The sequence below is a fragment of the Canis aureus genome, chromosome 8 (genome assembly GCF_053574225.1).
Source record: "Canis aureus isolate CA01 chromosome 8, VMU_Caureus_v.1.0, whole genome shotgun sequence".
NCBI lineage: Eukaryota > Metazoa > Chordata > Mammalia > Carnivora > Canidae > Canis > Canis aureus.
The window spans coordinates 62,054,298-62,070,378 of NC_135618.1; the positions used below are offsets into that span (position 1 = coordinate 62,054,298).

Here is a 16,081-nt window from a genome sequence, read left to right on the forward strand (position 1 = left end):
TGGACTGTGAGTCGAATCCTGCTGATAAGCCTAGAGAAGCCTGGGACTCTGATCACCTCTTGTAACTGGGCCATCCTGGTGAAGGGAGATGCGAGGCACCGTGGGAAGACAGCCCCACCCAAGGATGAGGATGGCAGAGACATGGGGTATCCATGTGTTGTAGGTGCTCCACAGGCATCACGTGGCTCCACAAGCACCACAACTCCACTCACCCTTGCCTGACCCAGGGCCATGGGGCAGCTATCTGCAGAGGGAGAAAATGGAACCTGGCAATTCAGAGACTGGGCTTGCTCCCTCCAGGCACTATGTCTCACCTTAGGGGTCCCTCTGCAGGTCGGGGGATAATTCTTTGCCAGGGAAGAGGAGGGGACACAGGGAAGTTCAACAGCTACATGCAGGCAGCACCAGACCTGAAGGGTAGATTTTAAAATTTACAAGTCTTCACGCTTTACATAGACATCTGCGAGATGTTCCCAGACCCATGCAAACATCAACACATGCTTGAGTTCAGTGGATTGAAATCCCTAAAAGCAGGGTCCTGTGCCTCCTACTAGCTAGTCGTATGAGGGCAGACAGGTTACTAGCCACCCAGTGCCCCAACACTTGGCAGCCCCCCACCGATTCCAAGCCTTCCACATAACATCAGCATGCCAGTCACAGGGCCATCCATTACACAGCAAACTCAGTGGGAGATGCAGAGTGGTGCATCTGGAGCCACTGGAAGCTCCTCCTTGGCAACTGGGACGAGAGGGGCTGCAGGCCACAGGCTGGGGCGAGTAGGCAGTGGCTATTTTTACGTGACATGTCTTAGCTATTTCAAGGTTTGGATTTTTATTTATTTTTTTAACACAAGAGGAAGTTGTGCTTTCTCATGACTCATTTCTTTCAAAATGGTGTCCTAGGGCATCATTAGTGCTGGAATTGTTGGGAATCTGCAGCTGGCCACGGTGGACCTAAGATCACACTAGTCTCGTTCACATTACCATGTCATTCAGAATTTTAAGAAGCCAACAAATCAGAATTATGGCTGGATTCTAAAGCTGGAAAAAAATGTATTTTTCCATATAAAATTTAACACAGTATTGTCTGTTGAAAAATACGTGTATAAAACATGAATCTGAAAGATGTTAGATTATCATCATTCAGAATACCTTCAAGCTCCTTTGAAATAGGCTCCTTACAGAACAGAAAGCTTGCAGGGAAGCCACACTGGCTGCCCCCAGTGCACATGACCAGAGGAGCCCCCATGCCCAACTCGCCCTTCTCTGACCAGACGCCCCGCTTCAAGCCTGGAACCAGCCTCTCTCCTCCAGGAGGAGCACATGCTGACCTGCAAGGTGTAGGCATGGTGGCACTTTGCTTTATTCACACTCAGTAATACAAAAGACCACGCTCAGTTCAATCTCACAGCTTCAAAAAATTTAAAAAGTGAAGAGTCACCAAGAGTAAAGTATGAGATCAATTAAAATGTGACGTCTACAAACATCCCATAAGTCAGCGTGAGCAGCCAGGGCACAGGTCCTGAAGGGCCTTACAGACCTGAAAGGCAGGCACCTGGGCCGGGGGGCTTCTACCAGCCTTTGTCTGAGCCGCTGGGGAGTCTCAATCACTGGGGTGAAGGGAGGGGTGGGGGAGGTACCAGGACACAGCAACTACCCGCAGGACTGAGTTCACCCCACAGCACCGGGGCCACAGCCATGGCAGGGAGAGGGGCCTCTCAGGTCCGTCACCGCCTTCTGCCGCCTGTGGGACAGGTACACTCCAGGGAAGGGGAGAGCTAGAGACACAGCTACCCTACTCTGTTCCTAACATACTTGCCCCCAAATACCTGCTATTTCTTGTGTTTAAATTTCTTTCTGGTAGTGCTTTTGTACAATTTCTAAGTTAAATTCTCCAGGTATAATTAGCACAGTATTCTCTAGACTTAGGAAATCCAGTGCTTAGTTTTAAAAACAAGCAAGACTATTTCAGTTCCAACAAATAACGATGGGTCATCATCTGAAAGGTACACAAGACCTACTTATAATGCTTTCAGACTTAAAAAAAAATTGTCTCAGTGTGTGAAGAAAAGCAATTAAATCTGGAAACTTCCATAAAAATATGTAGTGGGACTGAGCTCACTGCCACAGTGTGGGAGAAAAAAGGCCAGCAAAAAAATGGTTAATGCTGGCCTTCTGAGGAGGCCGTCCAGTGCAGAGCACAATGGGCGGCCCTGGGAAGCCTATGAAGCCTATAAAGCCTGCAGTGTCTTGGTATCCCGAGCAATGACGGAGCGATGACAGGCACCGTGGCAGGTCAGCCTCGTGCACCAAGTCTCCCCTTCCAGGACCACCGCTCCAGCGTTCTTCGACGGGTGGAACCAAGTCCAGAATCACCAGTACCCAGAGAGTTTCAGCCGTGCCTGCAGCCTCCCATGAGTATCTTTGCCGAGGCTGGCTGACAAGCCCTCCAAAGGACCAGAGAAGGGTCTGCTCAGAATCGGCCCGAGCTGGGGTGGCCGGCTGCGGTGCAGGTGAGTCTCAGTCCTGGGTTCCTGGTTCTATGTTGGGGTCAGTGTTACCATGGAGACCACCAGGCAGACCTGGCCAGCTGGTCTCACGTAAGGTGCAGCATATGATGCTTCCAGCTGGATGCAGGTGTGGATACACAGGCCACCTTCTGCTGACAGGGGCACTGAAGTTACATAGCCTCTCCTCCACATAAAAACCCAGACTTGGCTCTAACAATCTCAGTGGGACTATAGTAGGGGAGGCTTTGCACAAAAGTTCTTTCTAAATGCATGCCGAAAATAACATCCTGTATTCTATTGTATTTCCTTCAAGCGAGGGGCTGTCTCACGTTAGGACAATGAGATGGCTTGTCTATAGTACCATGCTTCAGTCACTCAATGAAAACGCTCGCGAAAGCCACATGTCTGGGAGGACTAGTCTTCCTACACAAAGATACACACCCAATAGATTTGACAAAATGTGGTTTTAGTTTTCTAGAACTGGACATGCAGTGGAAATGTGAAACAAACAATACCAAACTATTTAATGCTCATCTTTATATATTCATGCTCCACTCTCACAAGGGTACTGTGGCAGCAGTAAATCCACACTAGTTCCTGTCTCTGTTCTAGGCCACTATGAAAATAACAGTGTTGTCAAGGATCAAAAAACTCACATACATGGGAAAGAAGGGGAGGACTCGCTTCAAAACTCTTCCCACAGCCTATTTTGACAAGCATGGGACGAGGACAAGTGTGTGCGGCCAGCTCCCTCACCTTTAAACCTTCCTCTGAAATCAGTTGAAAACGGCCCTGCATTTCCACATTTAGAGAGCAAAACAAGCACTTGGAGCACTTCTTACAAGAAATTAAAAACAGAGGGGCTTTAAGCATTTCAGATAGTATCTGAGAACAATGACATTTATGTGGTTGAAACTGGTATAATCTACTAAAGATGAACAAAAAAATGTAAAATAACTAATAAACTTATCAGCCTCAGCTAAGCAAAGCTTACGGAATACTTTTTAAGTAATAACTGACCCCAAGGCTGTAATTTAAGGCCGTTTTTCTGCTTTTCTTTTGTTTTTTTTTTAAGCAGTAGTTCAATAAATGTCTAGTCTGCTTTGGCAACAGTTCAAAAATGACTCCTAATGATCTCACAGGGTAAAACAAGAGCTCTCAAAAGAAAACAATTCAAGTCCATTTAAATGTGCCAGTTCAGCTTCCTTGGGGTTTCTCATTCTCTGTGTCAGGCCCCCACCATCGATGCCAAGAGCACCCCTCCCCAGTGGTGATGGCCCAAACACCACAGCTGCTGCCCGCGTGTGAAGACTGCGGACAAGCCAGGTTGTTATGGATGGCCCCGTATGCAAACCTGTCAGCAGCAAAGGTCTAAAGGACTTTGCTTAGGTTTTATTTTTTTGTTTTACCCAGCTTCTTGGTTACAAACAACATTACAAAAACATATTCAATTTTATAACAATTTATGAAAACACCAGATAAATATTATTTCCTAAAGCAAGTACCGTTTTTATCACCTTTTCTTTCATTTCATATCATGAAAAAAGTCTTATTTGGGGCACCCAAGCTTAGGTTAGCAAAAACAAAACAAAAACAAAAACAAAAAAACACAAAAACACACAAAAAAACACAAAATCCTAGATTTCCTTTATCAATTTTATTGTAAGAGACTCTACTCCAGTTTCCACAAAGCATTCTGGGCCCATGATCTTCAGAGAAGCTGGGTTTTTCCCTTCATCTTAGTTCTCTTTCCAACAGCTGCTGAAATAAATTTTATTTCCTCTGCTGGCAAATAGTACTTTTCCTGAGATTTCCATACCCAACAGCCACGTTACTTCATAAGCATGCTATTCAACTATTTTAAAACACAGGCGTCCACCACGCATTAGGATGACTCACCGTCCGGGCTCCAGTCAGACCAAGCAGCCCCGGAGCCCTGCAGACAGAAAACTGGGCATTTTTCTACTCTGAACTCTTTTCCCTCAGTTCAGCGACAACTATCTCCTCATGATGCTAGGATTTCAAGTCCCAACCTGTCCTTTGCATTCACGAGCCTGCTGTAACCCTGTGGCCACCCGCCATACCGACTGTCCTCATCAGAAGGCCTTAAAGACTTACTCATCTTCTGTATGCTTCCCTCAGGTGCGCAGATAGTGAGGGCCAGCCAGTGGGCACTGGACATTGCAGCCAACACTGTGGTGGATGTCACAGCCTACGCCCAGTCAAGGTACCACCTGCAGCCCGGACATGGATGACCTTCCCCATCTGCTGAGCTTTCTGCAGAGCAAACCCACACTGCTACCAATGATGCTTGTGATGAGTTCCCATCTTACTAACGTCTGGCTCACTTCAAAGAGCATAGTTTTACTTTCTAGAAGTGGTTTTAGTATGGAAGTCAGACTTCCATGAGCTGTGTGGCAAATCCTGAAAGCTGTGCACCTGGGGCTATGGATGTGACGTCCCCAGTGCCTGTCTTTGGCATGGAGACGCGCCCAGGCGCCTCCAACAGCACCTCCCCAGAGCTCAACTTGTCCCACACACTCACTGGCGCCATCCTGGCAAACCAGACAGGCGAGCTCTCTGAGCACCAGCAGTACGTGATTGGGCTTTTCCTCTCCTGCCTCTACACCATCTTCCTCTTCCCCATTGGCTTCGTGGGGAACATCCTAATACTGGTGGTGAACATCAGCTTCCGGGAAAAGATGACAATCCCAGACCTGTACTTCATCAACCTGGCGGCAGCTGACCTCATCCTGGTGGCCGACTCCCTAATTGAGGTGTTTAACTTGGACGAGCAGTACTACGACATCACCGTGCTATGCACCTTCATGTCCCTCTTCCTGCAGATCAACATGTACAGCAGCATTTTCTTCCTCACATGGATGAGCTTTGATCGCTACATCGCCCTGGCCAAGGCCATGCGTTCCAGCCTGTTCCGCACCAAGCACCATGCCAGGCTGAGCTGTGGCCTCATCTGGATGGCTTCTGTCTCTGCCACACTGGTGCCCTTCACTGCAGTACACCTGCAGCACACGGAGGACGTCTGCTTCTGCTTTGCAGATGTCAAGGAGATCCAGTGGCTCGAGGTTACCCTGGGTTTCATCATCCCCTTCGCCATCATTGGCCTGTGTTACTCCCTTATCGTCCGGGTCCTCATCAAGGCTCACAAGCACCGAGGCTTGCGCCCCAGGAGGCAGAAAGCCCTCCGCATGATCTTTGCGGTTGTCCTTGTCTTCTTCATCTGCTGGTTGCCGGAGAATGTCTTCATCAGTGTTCACCTCCTGCAGCGCACGCAGCCAGGAGACGCTCCCTGCAAACAGTCTTTCCGCCATGCCTACCCCCTCACTGGCCACATTGTCAACCTGGCGGCTTTCTCCAACAGCTGCCTGAACCCCCTCATCTACAGCTTTCTGGGGGAGACCTTTAGGGACAAACTGAGACTGTACATTGAGCAGAAAACCAACATGTCAGCTCTGAACCGCTTTTGTCATGCTGCCCTGAAGGCAGTCATTCCAGACAGTACTGAACAGTCAGATGTGAGGTTCAGTAGTGCAGTGTAGAGGCGGCTGAGCTGTACTGGCATAGACCAAGCACTGTGTCACTCCCAAGGCAAGGCAGGAGGACTGGCCGGTCCACACTATGCTCTGAGCCTGGTCAGAACATGCCAGACTGCCCACGCCCCAGCTGCAGACACACCTGGGATCTAAGGAGCCCTTGCTGCAAGCAACCTTGACTTTGGGCCTTGCGCAAAGTCCTGGAGCTCCCCGCCCACACTCATGGCTGCGGGGCATGGGGGAACCAGCGTGAGCTTACACTCCACTCTGCACACACCATCCCACAGCAAAGGACATTTCTCATGTTGGCCAATGAAAGCAAAATGAAGGGGACATTTTGGAGGAAAGATCTTAGTTTTAAGGTCGATCTGCCATAAATCTGCCATCCTTGGAAAAAATGAAGTCTGGAGACAACACACTCAGCAGATCTGACCTGGTTACTGTGATCCATTCTCCACATCTGTGGGTTATGGTTTACTGTGCGTACTAACAAGTACACTCAAGTTAGGAAAGGGAAAGCATTTCTCCCACCCACACCCAGCAGTACGTGATTGGGCTTTTCCTTCAGAGTGGCCCCTCGCCCTCCGTGGCTGCGTGACCCTGAGCACTTGGGCTGCTTTAGCCAGAAGGCTCTTCTCCCACCAGATGCATCTCTGCACCTATGCCATGAGGGAATGATACCACAGGAGTATAGGCTGGGGAACCAGCATGTGTGATACAAAGTTGGCCTCTGAGAATAACAATGGGGATGAAGATGATGGCAATGTAAACAGTTCTCCTTAAAATGTATAAATGAAAAACTAACAATTGCTAGGAATGTCCAGCCTTTCTTAATAAAGCATAGTCACATCCTGATTCTCAATTCTGAGTTGTCTGCTGTGGGTGGTGGGGCAGCTGGGCAAGGGTCTCCAAGCCTCAGCAGCAGAACTGGTCTTTCCTCACAAGGAAAACCCACACCCCTGGGCACCACCAGGCTCACCATCCAGCCAGAGCTCCCTCACAGGGCCAATATCTAAATCCAGTCACCCACATACACCTGGCATCTCCAAGATGTCTGACATTCTGCTGCACAAGCTCTGGGTGCCAACACAAGCAATACCGTAAGTGCACCACACGCTCTGGCTCTTCTAGAAGGCTCTGCACTATCAGCATCAGGCACAGTGCCTGCAGAAGCAGAGTGCTCATGAGGCAGTTGGGGGGCAGAGGTGGTCCCTGTCCTCCAATGTGGTCTGAGGTGGGATCAAAGTGAACCCCATTCCCCCTGCCCCATATACTCCACTCAGGGGCCCTCCCCAGAAGATCCTCAAGGATCTTCACACAGGCAGGCACAAGGATCTTCCCAAGGGAGAAGCGAAATGATGTTTAGGTGATAGGGAAATGAGCCATTTGTAGTTTTTTTTTTTTTTTTTTTTAAGATTTTATTTATTCATGAGAGACAGGGAGGCATGCAGAGACACAGGCAGAGGAAGAAGTAGGCCCTCCACAGGAGCCTGATGTGGGACTCGATCCCAGACCCCGGGATCACGCCCTGAGTCAAAGGCAGACTATTCAATTGCTGAGCCATGCAGGCGTCCTGCATTTGTAGTTTCAATGGTTTTTCAGGTGCAAATCTCTAAGAAAGAGGTCTGTCACAAGTAAATATTGGCACTAACCCACTGTGACCTTACAGAAATGCCATCTCCGGGATCCCTGGGTGGCGCAGCGGTTTGGCGCCTGCCTTTGGCCCAGGGCGCGATCCTGGAGACCCGGGATCGAATCCCACATCGGGCTCCCGGTGCATGGAGCCTGCTTCTCTCTCTGCCTGTGTCTCTGCCTCTCTCTCTCTCTGTCTGTGACTTAAATAAATAAATAATAAATAAAATATTAAAAAAAAAAAAAAAAAGAAATGCCATCTCCAACATGCAAGTTCCACTTCAGATTCACTTTCTAAATAAACATCCCAACTGCAGGACAGGAAAACCAATGACCACTGAGGATGGTTCCCATGCACTAGCAGGTCTGCTGTGTGGGAACATCACTACAGGGTGAGTAGTGATGTGATGTTCCATGAGCTCACCCGCGGTGCTGTCATAGGACACCCACCCTGCAGCTGAGGTGAGGGAAAGTGGGTGGGTTAGATCCAGAGCAACTTCCAAGGAAGAGTCCTCCCTCTACCCTCTGTCTCTCCAGAACCTCCAAAAGTCACAAGTCTATGAAGGGTGCAGACACCGTGCTGATGCACCTCATCTTATAAAAGCTGAGAGAGGTTATAAGATGCTTTCTCTCACACATGCTCCGAGCTCCCCCACACCTCCCTGAAACAGCTTCTCAGGACAGGCTCTGCCCCAGCCCAGGACTCGGTCAAAGATGCCACACCCAAGTACCTGGCCTGCAAACCCTGCTCCTTACCAAGTCCCCTTTGACCTCAGTGCTGACAACGCCAAGTTGCAGATCAGATGCACCAATTGGCGCCCTAGCCTCAAGTGTCTGACTATATGCAAGGGTTCATCAAATATGTGTACCGTTCCCAGTGTGAAAAGCAGTAGCAGGGAAGCATGAGAAGGCTGCACAGAGCCTGGAGATCCAGGCTGTTCAGCTGTAGCTCTTGAGGAAGAGTGGAGAGACAGTCCATCAGGGAATCTGGCCTACTCTCTGATCCTTCCAATAAACCCATGAGATGCGCACTGTCCTGTTACTCAGAGTCCTGAACCACTTGAAATCTTAAATGGTTAGTGATGTAGGCAGGAACTGACCCACAGCCCATGTCTCCAAAGCCCACATTCCTTCCTCTACAGCACTTAGGAATCAAGAGGTCAACCAGGGTCACAGGCTTGATCCCTTTCCAAAGGTGCACCAGACAAGATGTTCTGGGCAGGAAGGAGAGGAATGAAGAGCCCCTCCAAAGATGTCCGGGCAGGAACTGTGTCTAACCAAAGCCCCAAAGCACTGGTCAAGGGCCTGGACCTCCTACCCACAGGCAGCCCTCCAAGAGGGCTTGAAAAGGTCAGCCCTGTGTTCATTAGCCATCTCCTGCTCCTGAATGGCCTTACCACCAGGCCTTTTACAGCTGGTGCTTGCCCGAGGCACCGTCCAATGAGACCGGACATAGTTCATTACCTTGAACCTCTGAAATCCCATCTCCTGATGTGTAAAGTGGCAGCAGAACTGCTCCAAGGGTCCACTGGATGGTTGCTAGAAGGGCAAGTACAAGGTAGAGGTCCTGACTTGACAAAAAGGATTTCTTACTGAGCCTGAGACCCCAGAGCCCATGTCTGAGAGATGGATGGAGCCAGTGTGCACAAGCTGCCCGGCCCATTCAAATGCAGACCCTTCTCAGCATTTGCCTGCGAGCAGAGGCTGATTTAATTATTTTGTCAGGAAAGCCACAAGATAAAATCAAGGCACTTGGTTGCCTTGCTGTTTCCTGGTAACCTGGCTCTCCTGGGCACTGATGCTCTGTAACCCCACCAAGAGCTCAAAAGTAGAGCTGTAAGCACACAGAAACCACTGGTGCTAGCACTGAATATGACTTCATAATTTTCTTTGTGCTTAATAATTAACTCTCGATTATGAGGGTGGCACTTCCCAGACCCCACATCCTCCTTGGAGGGGTGGAGGCCTTCAGGTCATTACAGCCTCAATGATATGCATCCCCTCGTCTTTGCAGGTGGTATGAGTGAAGCAGTCCTGAAATTTTTACATGCATTCTGAATCAGCATTTATCAATGAACCCAGACTTGTACTCAACTGGATGGTGGGAGATGCAATAAGAAAGGGAGGAGGCAAGCAGGGAAGGCCCCAGGGCTGATGGAATTGAGGGTGTCCAGTGAATCCCGAGATCTCTAAACTGAGAGTACATGCAGGACAGCGCATGGGCCGTGTATGTGCATGGGCACACATGTGATCGTTTGTTCCCTGGCTCCATCTGAGTAGGGGCCTGAGTGGTTGTGGGCCCATTGGCGCCCAGACCAACCCCCTGAGAAGAAAGCAGGCTCCTCAGAGCAATAGCCAATGCAGGTAGGCCAGGGGTACAAGGTGAGCCCTGGCACATGGTGTTCCACCAGAAGGAAGAAGAACTTCAAGAGAATGACAGGGTCACATGAGAAGGACGCGGAGCCTACCCAAAATCTGGGGCTCTTTGAGCATCAAGACAATAACAGACTGCTGAAAGGTAAGAATCCATGCATCCATTCTGGTATACAGACAAGTAAACACAACAGAGATAAAACAAACAGTGCAATAAACAAGCACAGTGTAGTCACCCACAAGAGAGGGTTGAGTGAGCTTTGCATACCTGAGAGTGGAGGCCACCAGTGGAGATGCCAGCGAAACCTGGCTAAACCCAGCATGTCTGCAGGAGCAGGACATCGTGTGTCCACACTCGGCCTGCTTTCATGTGAGAGAGACAGGCACCATATCACAGAGATGGGACAGCCCTAAACTGAGTGCCAATGAAGAGCCCACCACGTCCGCATCTAGAGTAGTGACCTCAACCCAGTCAGAAAGAAGTATTAGAAAATCCAAAATGGAGACAGGGTCACGATCCAAAATGTAATGTCACAGAGACAAAGAAAACCAGAGGGACTGTCCCACATTAACAGAGGGCCAAGCGATAAAGCAACTAAATGCAGCATGTGCCACTCAGCAGAACATTTTGCTAGAAGAAAATGCTGCAGGGGTATTTTTATGGGCCCCGGGACAGGAGGAATATCACCTGCTGCTGAGAACTGCCCCATGGTCCGTGAGATAATGCTCTTCTTCTGAAGAAGCACATATTTCAGTATTTATGGCTGCGGGACGTCCAAAGGTGTAGCCTGGGGACAAGCATGCACACAAACGTCAAAGCAAATAGGACAAAATGTGTGGAATGTCTATCCCCCTACCTGAATGTCAACCCAGATTGAAACAGGTGTTCAAACAAAAACTCGTACATCAATATTCACAGCAGCAGCATCTACACTAGCCAATGGGTAAAAACAACTCAATGGTCTAATCATCGACCGATGGGGTTTCGTCACCACACAGGAGGGATGAAGCATGGACACCTGCTAAGGCCTGAGACTCAAAGAAAGAAGTGAGACATTCCTTACTGCACCTCCTCTTATCCATGTCTGCACCAGGCACATTTTCTGTTTGGGACAGAGCCCCTGCTGGGCACTGGGAGCCTCAAGGTGCATGACACCCGTTGAATTCCCATCTCTCTTCTCAGGGCAGGTGAGGTCCCTGCTCCATATCTGCACTGGTGCTCAATGCCTGAGTCAGGGAAGAGAAGCCTGAGCTTCTTCACATGACTCATCAGCAGAGCACCTTGCCAGAGCCCATTACTGAGGCCGAGGCCTGGCTGTGAATAGGTGAGCACTTGGCCTTCCCAGCTTCTGCCAGATGGGGGGGCGGCAGTCATCCAGCCCAGCAATCACCAGAAACTGGAAGGGGAGGAGGGAGGAAGGCAGTGTCACTGATCAAAAACCCACTAGGTCCCAGCCTCTCCCGAGTGCCCTTCTCACACCCCCATCCACCCACAGGACAACCTACAGGGCAGTGTGGCCATCGTCAGTCAGCAAGCCCTTGCTAAAGCTAGAAGAACCCCAGATAAGTGGGGTGGCCCTGTCCAGGACAGTGGGACAGCTGCACAGGGACCCACCCAGGCGAGACAGACACAGTACCTACTTCCAGGAACACGAGGCAGGCGTGCCACAGCCCTGTCCAAAGCTCCTGCCCTCCCGGATGGACGGTCCCTGAGCCTGCGTGCTCACCATGCGGGCCAGAGAGGACATGCACTGCCACAAGCTTCACCTCCACACCCAGTTCTCTTTGGGCAGAAAAGTGCTGGCAGCTGTGAATTAATCTCATTTTTGCCATTGTCCAGTGGGCGGGGGTTCTCGTCTGGGAACAAAGGTTTTAAAAGCCAAAGGAACACAAAACAAAAGTGCACCAAACCTGACTGTAATTCTAGGCCTTTATCCCAGGGTGGAATCAATCTAAAACTTATCAGAAGAAATCAGTGTAGGGAGTCATGGAAAGATGCCAGTTGTTATCAGAAAAAGCAACATCCCCTAGTCTCTCCCAGGGGGCTGGTTCTGCTGAATGCAGACATCAACTGATAGGAGGTCCCGTACAAGTTCCTCCATCTTTTTCCCTCCTCCTGCCCCTGGCTGGACAGCCCCTAACATGCTCACCAACCTCCTGCCCCTGGCCCCACTTCTCTGGAGCCTGAGCTCCAAAAGGAAGGGGCTGGACGAGACCCCACAGCACGAAAAACAGGGCTCTGCAGGAAGCACAGGCTATGCAGAGGAAAGAAGACCGGTGGTGCTCTCAGCACCTTGGTATGCCTCTCCCAGTCACCCTCTCCCAAGAGACCAGGCTCTCCCAGGAGGTCACAGAAACTCCTGCCCAGCAGGAAAGGAGGTACACATCACCTGTGGGAGGCACAGACTTGCCCAGGACACTCTGTCTTCAGCAAACAACACAGCCTTTCCTTCATGGACTCAAAAATGTAATCACCCCAAACGAAGAAAATCCAAGGAAATCACCCCAAATGAATAAAATCTGAGTAAGCCATTGCAGAGTCCCAAGTTCTCTGAAGAGTGCAAAAAGGTAGAGGGTTCTTGACCTCCAAGTTACCACACAGAACTGCCCCAGAGGGACCGCAGTCTGTCCCCTGGACTCGAAGACCCATTCCCAGGGCAACACCCAAATCCATCAGGCAGCCTCATCAACCTGCCCCAACAACAGTGGACACAACTAGATCAGGCGACCCAAGTCATGTTTTACACCTTAAAAACAAGGGAAATCTGAAGGTACGGGGGACATCCAAATAAGTTTCTGTAAGAAAGCAAGAAATAGGGGAGGGAAGTTGCATGAAAAAGCCACCGATGTCCTGTGGTCACCCGTCACCCCACAAGGCCTGCACTGAGCTAAGGCCCCAAGGGACTGTGCTAGAACTGCCACTTGACACACCAGCACCCCGAGTCCCCATATCACCTTCACCCCACCCCTCCAAGTGCACATGCGCGCACATACACGCATGTGTGCACACACTGTATTTACGGTAGGCTAGAGAACAGACACTCTTGGTGCTGATGAGCGCAAACTTGCCCAGGGAGCCAGCCTGGGGCGGGAACTGAGGTGGTGTGCTGCAGCAACCAACAGGCTTCTGGGAGGCAGTAGAAATGCCCATGAAGGATTTCCGAAGAGCAGTGACCAGGAGGTAGCAGAAGACGGCCGGGTACAGAGTGAGAACAGCAGCAGACACATGGGTGCAGAGACAGGATCAGATGGGCTCCATGCTGGAATACCAAGTGCAATGCCTAAAACAACTGCTTACCACATTTAAAAAAACAAATGTCAAACTTGAAAATATCTGCAGGGAATATAAAACTATAAAAAGAAACAGGAAGTAGAGCAAATATTCCAAAAGCATGAACTTCCACCATCAACAAGTCCTATGAAATAGATTATTTCAGTAGCACTGTTACTACTACTAAGGAAGCTGAATCCACAATATAAGAGCCCCTGAGAAAAAAATCTCTAGGCCAGGAGGGTTTCAATGCTGACTTTAACCAAACATTACAAGGACTGACACTAAATACCCTGTTTCAAAACCAGACAAAGACAGTAGAAAGAAACCTAGAGATCAGTGTTCATGAATCTAGATGCAAAAGTCCTTAAGATACTGACAACGGAATTCAGCAGCATCTAAATGCCACTATCTACCGGGACCACATAGGGCTCATCCCAGGGACACAAAGGCTGGTTCAAGGTTCAAGTATCACTCAGTGTCACAGGCCATAGTAAATAGGCTAACGGGGAAAAAAAAATCACATCATCTGAACAACTGATACAGAAAAAGCACTTGACAAAATTCGACATCCATTCATGGTAAAAATCTGAGAAAACCAGGAGTACAGGAGTTTCCTCAACTCGACAAAGAACATCTACTCAGTTTGGAAGACAGGAGACTGAAGTGGGACCCCAGGTCTGAGCCCCAGTGGGACTTCCAAGGGGAAATTACTGACCCACAGCAGCACTCATAGCAGCCTTGATGGAGGCGGTGAGGAAGACCAGGGAGGATGAGGACCCTGGGCCAGGACGTGGCCAGCTCTGGTATATTCCAAAGTTGCTGGCGCTCAGTGACAACTGGATGGGGATGGGGGAGGCAGCCAGGATCAAGAGACAAACACAAAGATCAAAGGATGCATGTGGGAACCCCAGGCTCATGAGGTCCCGGGGTGGTCACAGTCAGAGAGTAGACCTCAGGGCCGGGGCTGGGGGAGCAGGTGGTGTCACTGTGCAATGGAGATGGAATGTTCCAGAGATTGGGGTGGGGAGGGAATAGCAGCTCAGCAGCGGAATGTGCTCGGTGCCCCTCAACTGGACACAGAAATGGCTCAAGTGGTCAACTTCATGTTATATGTACTTCAGCACAGTAAGAAAGAATAGATACAAGCATTCTGCCTGGGCACGTGGAACGGCAGTGTGGTCACAGGGCCCCAGGGGAAGGCTGAGCCAGCGGCTCTGGGGGAGTGAGGACTGGAGTTCAGGCAGGGTGCTGAGGGTGAAGGGATTTGGGGTCTGTGTGGTCTGTGCTGGAGTGCCATCTCAGAGTGCTGGCACCTGCATCCAGAGCCAAGTCACTCTGGAGGCCAGTGCAGGACGAGCAGACAGCAGCAGGCCCCAGGCCCTCCAGCACAGAGGTGCCTACGCTGACCAAATGCTTCCAATCTGGGTAGCTAAGGTCTTTGTCTCTAATCGCGAGTCCATTTTACCTCTAAATACACAACCATCCAACTATTAAAAGCCCACAATGAGATGCTACTCAAACTCACAATGTTACCAGAAGTCTGATTAAGACTAGTGCTGTGGAAAAGACCTGTCATGTACTCTCCACTGCTGCAGGAAGGTCGTCAGGTCTGTACTTTTTAGAAGACACCGGGGGTGTGGCAGGCTGCTTCTAAAGTGGTCCCAAGGTCCCCACCTCCCGACAGCCCCACCCTTGTGTCGGGGCTGGACACTGTGACACGCTTCTGACCCAGAGACTGCAGCAAAGGGAAGGGGAATCACCTTCAAGACGAGCTATTAGAAGAAACCATGATGTTCCTTTGCGTGCTCTCTCCTTTCCTCTCACTCTAACAGCAGGTGCCACACTGTGTGTGCTCCCTATAAAAAAGCCCACACAGCCAACAGCCGGCAAAGAAGTAAGGCGCATGGTGTCACAGCCGGCAAGGACGAATCTTCCCAAGAGCTGGGGAGCTCCCTGGATGCAGATCCCTGCCCCCTCCCCAACACCCCATCAGGAACTAGGCAAGAGCACAGACACACCACACCCTACTGGCAGCCTAAGAGAGACCGAGCCCCACCCAGACCCAGACCCACACAAACCCCAAACCACTATATGTCAGTAATTTGTTACACAGCAATAAACAACAATGTAGCGGGTTTATGTAGTGGAGATAAAGATGAAGATGAATTCCCAAGACCCTGTGCTCACACAGTAGGTACACAGCCCCAGAGAGACGTGTGTGCATGTACAACAGGACACACAGAAGAAAGCACTCATTATAGCACTGTTTATAATTGCCAAAGCCTGCAGACAAGGCGAATGAGCACCACTAGAATAATGGGTAAACCATGGTATATTCACACACAGATAAAAAGGAACACTCCAGAGCTATATGCTACCGTATCGGTAATGCATACAAATAGTTTAGCTGAAAAAGTAAAATACAAAAACAAAACATGCATAATACAACTGCATCCACATAAGTCTGAACACAAGCACAGCCAAATCGCACAGTGGGGTGCACACCTAAGAAACACAAAGAGGTGCTAATGCTCAGAGCCAGCGCAGTTCTATCTCCTCTGCTAGCTGTGGCTTCCTCTACACTGTATGCACTTCCGTTACCTGCATATTTAATAATAAAGAGGGAAGGGAGAGGCCACCAGAGTCTGGCTGTCGGTAGCCGTGAATGAAACCCGCAATGGCTCAGTATAAAATCAGAAGCTCAATTGAGAATTTAACTCCAACAGTCACCACCATGCC

General features: G+C 49.8%; 2 protein-coding genes across 14 annotated transcripts in view; one reads left to right on the forward strand and one right to left on the reverse strand.

The window, feature by feature from the left end:
- The window catches only part of CHLSN (cholesin), a 147,980-nt gene that overhangs the window by 97,785 nt on the left and 34,114 nt on the right, over positions 1–16,081 (reverse strand). The window lies entirely within an intron of this gene.
- Positions 1,676–6,601, forward strand: GPER1 (G protein-coupled estrogen receptor 1). Of its 3 annotated transcripts, none has more exons than XM_077907485.1 (2): positions 1,676–2,512; positions 3,122–6,601. In XM_077907485.1, the coding sequence occupies exon 2, from the start codon at positions 4,915–4,917 to the stop codon at positions 6,067–6,069; it is 1,155 nt and encodes a 384-aa protein (XP_077763611.1). In that variant the 5' UTR covers positions 1,676–2,512; positions 3,122–4,914; the 3' UTR covers positions 6,070–6,601. The 3 variants fall into 3 exon arrangements, with proteins under 3 accessions (XP_077763611.1, XP_077763612.1, XP_077763610.1); XM_077907486.1 differs by having other exon boundaries at positions 4,381–6,601; XM_077907484.1 differs by having other exon boundaries at positions 4,652–6,601.

Bases quoted from the DNA above. Each gene is read 5' to 3' on its own strand.
- GPER1 (XM_077907485.1), top strand. From the start codon at position 4,915: ATGAGCTGTGTGGCAAATCCTGAAAGCTGTGCACCTGGGGCTATGGAT.